General features: G+C 41.3%; 1 protein-coding gene across 1 annotated transcript in view; it reads left to right on the top strand.

The window, feature by feature from the left end:
• Positions 1–10094, top strand: part of GPR39 (G protein-coupled receptor 39) — a 79640-nt gene that overhangs the window by 69082 nt on the left and 464 nt on the right. The window contains exon 2 of the mRNA XM_009070511.1: positions 10041–10094. This exon is cut by the window's right edge and continues 464 nt beyond it. Coding sequence (XP_009068759.1) covers positions 10041–10094 — 54 coding nt within the window. The remainder of the gene's footprint in view (positions 1–10040) is intronic.

Below are 10094 nucleotides of genomic sequence, written 5' to 3'. Positions count from 1 at the left end.
CTGAATTGCAATAGATGAGCTGTTTAATGTTGCAACGGCTCATTTTGTAATGTAAAAACAAAAAACCTCTCAATTCCAAATCGTGTTTGCTACTTAGGATGCAGAATGTAAATGAGATTTATATGGAAGATGTATTTTTCCCATTGTTTCGCAAATGCAGAAAGAAAACAAGTCTTCAGTCTTTCTAAAAGAAAATCAAAGCAACCATGGCAAGAATTTGTTTTGCAAGGAAGAAGCATCAATAAAAACTAAACCTGCTCCCTTCTACACATTTCAGTCCATATTAGTAGTTTTTAAAAATACTTTCTCAATGCCGAAATAACAATATACAATAAGCATGTCTTTCCTGACAGCTGGAATGTTAAAATGTCTAAAAATGAGCAGTTTAAAATATATTTGTTTTGCCCTGGTGTGCCTTCTGGTGCTGAGTCTATGTATAATTCCACAACATTCTTGATCTTCTTTAGCCCCGATTTAAAAGTTCTTTTATGTTTTAACTTTAAAAGTCCTTTTCTATTTTAACTGAAAAATTGTTGTAGTGAATGGCAATGAATGACTCAAAAGCAGATACTGGATTTTGTAGCTTTTGTTGACAAGCTGCATGAGATGGACACCTGAACAGAACCGTTGGCCCTTGCTTCAAATGCCAACTTGGTATTTACTGTAAGTTCATGACTGTTTACCCACCTCTGTGAGGGAAGGCACCAAAGAGGACAAGGGAGCATAGGATATTCTCCTATTGACTTTTATGTTTTGCAGCAGCTTTGGCTGTGCAGTGATCAGTTTGGTTCACCCACAGAGTTTGGGCCCCCAGCAAAGAGCTGCAGTGTGTGGTGTAGTGACCTGAAAGGCAAATCTTTACTCAGGGTCTCACCACACCACAGGGTTGTGGCCTTGGGACTCTACTTTCGAAATGAATTATCCAGTTACAGTATCACAGACTAAAGCATCATTTCTGTGTACAGTTGTGCACATTTAGGACTGGATTAAAGCTGATGAGGAGCATTAAAATGAAGTTTGAGATTGTAAGATTAATGGTGAAGACCAAGATAAACTGCCTGTGGCAGGTCCTTCTTGGAGGCAGCTGGAACTGTCTCCATCAGGCATGGGGGAAACTTCTGGCAGCTTCTCAGAGAAGACACCTCCATAGCCCCCCAGTTACCAAAACCTTGACATGCAAACCCAATACAATGTATAAAAACTAACATGATTTCCTCTGGTAGTTTATGAGCGTGTCTAGTTTTTAAAAGTCTTTAAAGTCTAAAATCATGTCTTTAATCATTGTTTCACAAAAAGTCTGCTCATGTTCATCATTGGTACTTCTGTCATGAAAGTTTCTAGGGTTTTTTTTCTAGTGTTTGCACTGTGAAATGGCAGTTTTCAAAAATATTTGAGAAGCAAAACTTGATCCCGCTAAGCTGAAGATAGTTGTCAGATATTTTAAATTGCTAAGAAGTAAAGCTGTTAACACTTGTGTCCTCACTAATTATGTTCTGCATATCTGTGTTCCCCTGACAACTCCTGGTGCCTCTGGTATCACTCTACCTAATGGCTGCAGGCTGTTAAGTGAAGGGGCAAAGCAAAAACAGCTTATTCATCTGAAGAACAATGCTTGTGGAGAAGTGTGTGATGGGATCCTCAAAAGTTGTTGTGTTTTAATGCTGCAGTCGGAAAAGATTTTGCTGTAGTGCCCTGTAAGTCCCAGCTGAGTGGATCAATGATACACAGACTTGAAACTTTGGTTCAGCTCCGTGTAAATCTCTTTTAGTCTTCTCGTTTTTTAGTGGAAGTTTTCATGTTTCTCAACCCAATATGCTGTTATCAGTTGTAGAGGACTGAAGAACAGTGGAGACTGAAATGTCATCACTCTGTGCAGGTATTCTTCTGGACAGGTGCCTTCAGCATTAGTTTCTGTTAGAGGTCAGGTTGCTGGAAACACAAAATTGGCCTCATTCTTTGCCATTGAGTAGCTGATGGGATATTGCTGTGCTGTGCCCAGTTTAGTGCAGCTCTTTGTTGCCAGTCAAGAGAAGAAATGTGCATGACAGAGCAGGAAGGACCCAAACTGAGCAAACTGTTGGTGATGCTGGGATTTCAACTGGAGAGAGGCGTTGTGTGCGCACTGTTGTGATGCTGTGTCATTGGTTTGACTCAGTGATACAACACTGGGCCAGAAACCTCTGAGAAGCCAATGTGTCTTGATGTTCTGATGGCACCCTTAAGGGTGTTTGAGGTGGGGGGAGTGTAGTCCAGTGGAAGTGAGCAGATGTACACTTCAGATTCTGCTAACATCTGCGGGGCTTTGGTGGTGATTTATATTGGCATGTAGTCACCTGTGAAATGAAGGGTCAAAAGCAGCTGCAGGTGATTTTCTGATGTCATAGGGGCAAATACTTGTGTGAAATTCTTCTCCATACACATGATAACTCCAATTATCTATGAGGGATTTTAGTAAGGAAAAAAATACATTCTCTGTTTTGTCACTGCCCCACACTTGCACACGTTGCTGTTTTGAGAAGAGAATGGCTGCATATGGGAAGAATTCATGCATTGCTTTAGCATTTGGGATTTAGCAAGACCATTAATGGTGGCTTCAGTTAAAAGAAAGACAACTTTATGCGCAACAGCACAGCAATATATTTATTAAAACCTTGCAAGTTTGGTTCATTTATTGCACCAAGAGGCAGCTTGTTTTTCCTCGGAGTCTTTCATTTATTGCACCAGTTCGTGGGACAGCAGTGTCCCAAGCTAATGAGATGTGGCCTCTCTGTACAGCACCCTGGATGTTGGAAGGAGCACAATGAACATGAAATGGACCCAAATCCCTCTGGAGGCTATGGGAATTGCTGGTCCATTGTTTTTTTGCTGGAAGCTGTTGACAGGATCAGATGTACATGGAGCTGGTTTTCAACCATTTGTCCCAGGCCATATGCTTAATCCTTCCAGCAGTATTTATAATGATAACTAGTTTGTTACTGGCTTCTGTTCAGTTTAAACCCATTCTGAGAAGGGCTGTGGGGTGTTTGCCAGAGCCTCTCTGTGAACACTTGGAGATGTGCCTGCTTGTGCTGGTGACAAAAATGTGGTTTCGCTACCTCCTTTGTTGCTGATATCCCTGCAGTACCAGCACAGGCAGGACGAGGGGCTAGATTTTTATCTCAGCTTTGCTTTGCCAGTGGCACCTGGGTTTGTAGTCTGCATGTGAGGTGGTTCCACAGCAAAGGCAGAAAGTCACTGATGTGCAGCCATAAGGAAACTCCTGTTCTCTGAGGAGGCTGCACAGAGCAGCCAGCCCAGATCCAGTGTCAGAGCCCAATGGGAGCCTGCAGAGCTCCCTGGTGGTTAGGAAAAACTGATAGGGAAATCCCTAGCAGATAGACATTGGCCATCTCTTAACCCTGTAATTACTGCTTGAGTAGGGCTAGTTTACTTACTGCCTCCTTCCATTCCAGAGAAACACAAGCAGATCTGTGATTCTGAAAGATGAGGACAACAGAGTTGCTGAATAATTTGAGTTTATACAAAATGTATGTAGCAATGCATATATTGACTTGTTTCAGTGAATATCAAAATTTATTGTCCCTTGAACTAAATATTGACACGGACAAAGCAATATCAATATTTATCTCTCAGGTTAATACATTTTTATATTCACCTCAACATACATCAATATGTGCTTATTGTTATTATAATGTTTGTCCTTCAGCAGAAGAAACTTGCATGTGGTTGAGAGGGGAGAAGGGAGAAGTTTATATTAGTATTCTTTTCCCATTTTAATCTTCATCAGAAGTTTATCCTGGAGCACAGTGCAGCCCTCATTCAAGCAAAACCCTTACTGATGGTTGTGATGCTCTGTGCACTGAATACAGACTGAGTGATAATGTTTTGGGAAATGTGAGGTTAATGGTCATGAGTCAACTAGGGGCAGTGAAACCATTTCTGTTTTATAGACTGACCAGTTGCCTGGTGGTGCTTCCTGTAGTGACTCTGTAATGAAGAGTTACTTCACAGCCCACAGAAACAGGTGTAGCACAGAGTGTGGGACACAACTGACAAGACTTTGATTCTGAGATCCATCTGTGAATTGCTGCCCACAAAAGGATACTGCTAGTGTTGAACAAGGGAGCCTTGTGGTAAGCTTATCTCGTGCCTGTGTGACATGTGGCACTCTGCATCTGTCTGCCAGCTGGAACTGGATTGATGGGCTCTCTGATACCACAGAGAGTGCAGTGGCCTGTTTGAGCCTTCTGCATTTGTGTGTGGGCAAGCAGGATGTGTCCACTTCACTGTGTCTGAAGGATTAGTCCTCTGATTTTTCCCATTGCCTTTTTATCTTAATTCTAGATCTTAGAGAGCAAGACAGAGGTTTCCTAAGACAGACAATGAGGACAGGCTGCATAGAAAGGATGTAGGCATGCTGGCACTGAATGTCACAAGACTAATTTGGCACCTACAGAGACCTTTTAGCACATGGTTTATGCTACAGGGACACAGTTATGTTGAGATACCAGCTCTGCCAGGTAGGCAGGCACATTGCAAGTTCCAGAGTAGCCTTGAAGAGATACCACTGTGCCTCTGTGGACCTTGGTTTTAAACCTCCTGACCTTAAACACAAAGGAGTGGAAGGGGTAAGCAATAACCAGACTGGGAGTAGTAGTAAAAGGTGTGTTCCCCTCTCCCACCCTCTGCACACCCTTCTGCTCATCAGCAGCTCATGCTGTTGGTCAGAGATAGGGAGGGGTTTGAGTCACTTGTTGAGCTGCAAAACACCAGATACACACCTGGGGTTGCTAAAAGCTGCAAGTTTAGATCTGAAATTCTACCCAGCTGCCAGTAGGTCAGAGAAACTTCTCCAAACTCTTACCTGTCAGAAGAAGAACTGGTAGGAGATCCTTGAGGCTGGACAGCAGAGCAGACAGTCCCCTCCTCGAGATGCTCCAGCCTGCCCCAGTGTAACAAACCCAGCTGAGGCAGTGCAGCCTGTAGTGCCAAGCAGTGCAGCAGCCGCTCCGTGTTATTCTGCTTGGTTTCTTTACTGCACTTAGAAGCCAGACTTGCAGCAATGAAAGTAACAGATGTTTGTAGACTGACATTTCAGTGACAATTGTCAGGAGACAAAAGCATATGGCATCTGACTTCTCACATGCAGAGAACTGCAGCAGCACAGGCATGGAGCAGCTGCAGATGTTGGAAGAAAGCATTGCATTGATCTGCAGTTGGGAAGGTCATCTCAGTGACTGAAGACTCTGTATTGTGGCTTGACTCTTCTTAGATGCTAGAAAGACAACAAACTAATGCCTTATGTCCTTATTTCTAATAAAAAGATTTTTAAGTCTGGATTAAAATAGTAAATGTTACATTAAACAGGCCCAAACCTCATCTCCTGAAAGTAACAGTCTTAATTAGTACTGGAGTCCTTGCTTTTATCCTTCTCCTAAATTAGTAGTGGCTGATATTAAGACCATCAAGAGCCTGAATAGCAAGAAGGTATCTCAGTTCATGTTTTCAAGGCTGTGTGTAGCAGAATCCAACAGGGACCAAGTGCTTTCCTCTCTTCCTTTATGGTGGTAAACTTAATAGTGAGGGGTGGTCTCTATTTTTCTCCTTTGGGAGCCATAGCTCTCTGATGCACTGTTGGAAGACTTTGTGAGTAAGGCATAGGGCATTAGTGTTACATTATGCCTTTGAGTGTAGTCAGGCCAAGCTCCCAAATGTGAAATGGGCACTAAAAAGTGTCTCCCTCTGAACCAACTGCATCGCTGCCTGCACTTGACTCACAGCTCAGTAACCATATGCTTATATTCCACTGACAATTGCCATTTAAATGTCAGTTTATAAGCAGATGCTGAGAACCTGCCTTTGTGTCATTAATTAAATCCCAGAGAAGCAAAGTTTGAGGTCTAATGCTGCTTTGGGCTATCTACAATGAGAGCAGCAGCAGAGTCTGTCAGACCTTAATACCCCAGGGTGGTCAGGGTTAAGTGGCACAGGCACAGGAGTGTGTACCTAAGGTTACTGCAACAGCCTCAGCTAATGGGCTGGGGCAGCCAAAGAAAACCTGTTGTTGGCATTGCCTAGTAACAATTATAATCTTGTAGACAATTTCAAGATTTTTGGGACTGGCAGTGGCCAGGATAGAGGGGAAATGTTTAACTATAAAAGGAGACAGATTTAAGTGCTCAGGTGCAGAAAATAAAAGACAAAAATCTATTAGATAGAAGAACAAGCAAAATCTGGAAGGGTAGAGAAGGAAATCCTCTCTGCTCTACCAGACATATGCATGTACTTAAAATCCTTCCCAATAAGTTCATAATGAATTTAATTCAGTCCCCTATGGCCCAGAGGAATGTTCTGAGTAATAAAAAAGTATTGCTAAGGGACAGATGACTGCCAAACTCCTATTCTCTGCCAGCAATGCATATTTATATTATTGGCACTTAAACTCTAGGTTTATTTTACTACATAAATGATTCTTTGTCACATATTAAGAATTAATACTGTGAGATTGACTTTAGGAAGTTAGAATAACAATTCCTAAATTTAAAGCATTGTTAAATTTGCATGCTTTATTTTTAAAGAGGTTTGTGGTGGCCTTTTTCAAATTAAAGTAGTAGTACAATGTGGTAATTCTTACTTTGGGTAAAGCATTTTGTGGCTGGTGTATGGTTTAGCTGTCTAAAGTGGTTTTAGTCGAGGATCTTTTTATGTCTGTCTTTTTGTTGTTACCTTGAAACATCTACATCAATGTTAAATGAATTGTAAGCTCCCACCCTTACTTAAAGGTTGAGACGTACCCACTTACAGAGTCAGTAGATACACAAGGGCTCCTGTTGGCATTGTCTAATGCACTTCTGATGATTAAACCAGAGTGATTCAAATGTGTTAGAAATTTCAAGCACCAGATATGGAGGTTGCAGAACTACAGCATTACTTTGTTTATAAACACCATTATTCCATGGAAGATAAATCTCTGTTCTCATCTAGTGTGTCACTCCAGTGCAGTAGTCAGGAAAATGATGAAAAAAAAAATGGAGCTACTAATTTTTTCCACTTAAATTGGGAGGAGTGGAAGGCAAAGTTGGATATGAGATGAAATGTGAAGAATGATTCCTAGCAGCAGGCAGCAAGTTCAAGGGAAAAAGGCATCAGTACTGGTGTAAGATGCAGTTTGGTTTGCATTCAAGCTGACACAAAGCTGTTTAAGCACCTTCAGCACATCACAGACTCCTAGAGCCTATGTCCAAGTCCAAATTGATGGGAGCAGCACTGAGGATAGAGCTCTCCTGAGGTGCTCTCCTGCTGCGCTTCAGTTTACTCCACACTGCCACGTCAAGTGTGAACAGTTGGAAAAATATTGTGAGTCTGTCAGCATGTTTATTTACATGGTGCATCGCCTTTGAGTCAACAAGCATGTTTGCAAAGTGCAAAAATGAACAATTAGTCATCTCTGGAAAACAAGAGTTTTGCAGACATCTCCTCCCACCCCCTGGAAGACTAACCTCACCGCACTGCGCAAGGACACCAGCAGCTCATTTTTCACTTGCTGTACACACTAACAAATATTCTGTTCCCCAGAACAAAAGTGTTTGAAGAATGTAAGGGGCATCTTAAGCACTTGACAGTTTGAATTAAAAAGAAAGGTCAGTAGCAAAGAATTCAGATACAAGCAGAAAAAAAAAAAAGAAAAAAAAAATCAGACAACTCAGAGCAGTGCAGTTGAGCTTTAAAACTGAATGTATGCATTGTTTGCTCACAGTTTTTCACAGCAGCATTCATAATTCAAGAAACTATTAATCAGTGTGATGAAGTATCCTGTTTCTAGCCAAGAACAAAAAAAAAACCACAACAGAGCTTATTTTCTTTTCCCTTGAAAGAGATCATCTGGTAAAATAACAAGAGTTCTGCAGACTTGAGTTTGTGAACTTTGCATTGAAGTTGCACAGGATAAAGAGCTCCCCCAGAGCATCAGCATCACTTTGCTGCTTTTTTTATAAGGCCCATCACAAGTCACTGCAGAGTGTATTATTTTCTGTTGGTCTGTGCCAGGACTGCTGCCTTGTATTTGGGATGTCAACACCAGAGAAAAGGCTACAAAATTTGCAGGACTAATACAAAATTCAGATCAACTTTTGACAGAGGCACAACAAGTACTGAAAGTGAGGCAAGGTGCCAGGTGAAAAGCAAGACAGCAAGCAAAGGGGATTGTGTGGGAATGAGAGTAAAGAGACAGTGGCTGAGGAGAGCTCTGGTAGGCCAAGAACAGAAAATGGCAAAGGTAGTGCATTTACCACTCGTCTGCTGACAACTGACCTCCACCAGGGCTCTTAATCTGCTGCTGGAGGTTTAACAACATCCACAACTTCCCCATCCCACCAACATAATTGTGACATTAAGTGATTATAGAAACAAGGGATCAAAAGGACAACTTTTATTTGGTAGGTCAGTCAGGGAGCTCATAAATTTGTCAACATAATTATCACTTTCTGTAACAAACTTAATTTCTCTTTTTTTAAAAAAATAATAAAAAGAAAGGAATTTTCTACCTTTTCTTTGCATGTGGGTGGTGGAGAGGACTTGGAAATACCTTGATGAAGCTCTGGCAGTTTCAAAGTTCTGAAAAAAAATAAAATCTTTCTTCTCTTTTCTGCCTCCCTTCCCTGCTACATTCATATCTTCCCACTAGTGAAGTATCATTCTCCTGGCTTCAAAAAAAAATAATCAGTGTGTACTATTTCAGAACTGCATTCCTAGAGTGAACTGTTGTGTGCAGGCAGCCTGACTCAGTCTAGATGGGTAAGAATTAAAATGCTTCTGTGCTGTGCTAAGAGCAGAGGTCAGACACTGGATGAGACTAACAACGTAACAGAAGTTAGGCAAGTGAAAACTGCCCAGCCAGGATGCTCTGTGCCTCTGCAGCAGGAAAGAAGTCAGCCTGCAACTCCTGCTCCCTCCAAGAGTTCATGTAAGGCACAAGTCCTGCAAAGAGAAAAACAAAGTGGGAACAGTAAACTGGTGGCTGCACTGTGTGTCAGTAGTGCTTGGCGCAGGGAGCAGCAAGAGGAATTATTTTGTGTACCTGGTATGTCATGCAAGACGTCAGGATTTCCAGTGCTCACACACACCAGCAGTGCAGGATGCCAAAGGAATCCAGGTGCTTTGCTCCTGCTCCATCTCCTGCCTCAAGTCACTGATCTGTTCCTACAGGGCTGCTCTGGAGACAGAGCTGCACCCTACTGAGCACCACTCCACACAGGCACAACTTCCAGACATCCAATACTTCAGTTACCCCCTCTTTAATGCCATTAGTGATGCAGCAACATGTATTTATATGTACATATAAATACAAAAATGGTCAGATACCACATTTTAAAGCATAATTTATAATCTGAAACTGCTTACAATTTCATGACTAGGCTTGGGTTTTTCTCATTTACATTCATCATTTAATTCCACTGGAATTTGATTTTTAAGAAAGCCCAACATATCTTAATTACCATAAAAAGATCCATACACATTTTACTTAAAAATAGCTTCTGTAAGAGGAAATCTACCAAAAATAACACGAAATATATTATTATGCATACATTTCCTTTTTTTTTGTTTTGTAAAGTACAAACAAGAATCTGATCTCTTCTGGGTATTGCCTGATCTAATATGGCTATAGGTTCTATTTATTTTGTTTGTTTTTCAAAGTAAAGGGAAAGACATAAGAAATATAAGAACACAAACCAAAATAAAAATGCATTCTTTCCAAAGATACAGATGATCAGAGAAAGAACACTTGGAAAACTAATAAATGACAACAAGTACAAAGAAACACCATCCAAGCACTATGCAGTCTTTTGGCAGAGCATGTGCTGCAATGACCTTGTAACAGTTATTAAAAACAAGGAACAAAAAAGTGCTACTGGCAGAAAAAGCTGTCAAGCAAAACACTGAAAAGTTGGTACTATTTCCTAACAAGTAACTGCAGAACTGATAGTACTTTCTGGTTTTTCCCCCACCTATGCACACCTCTTTGTTCCTCTCTCTGCTTGCAGGACTGATCATCGCGACTCTGGCGATCTGCTGGATGCCAAACCAGGTTAGAAAGA

This window comes from Acanthisitta chloris, unplaced genomic scaffold, assembly GCF_000695815.1.
Source record: "Acanthisitta chloris isolate BGI_N310 unplaced genomic scaffold, ASM69581v1 scaffold9692, whole genome shotgun sequence".
In the NCBI taxonomy this organism is placed as follows: Eukaryota; Metazoa; Chordata; class Aves; order Passeriformes; family Acanthisittidae; genus Acanthisitta; species Acanthisitta chloris.
This window is presented reverse-complemented; position numbering and strand designations above follow the sequence as displayed.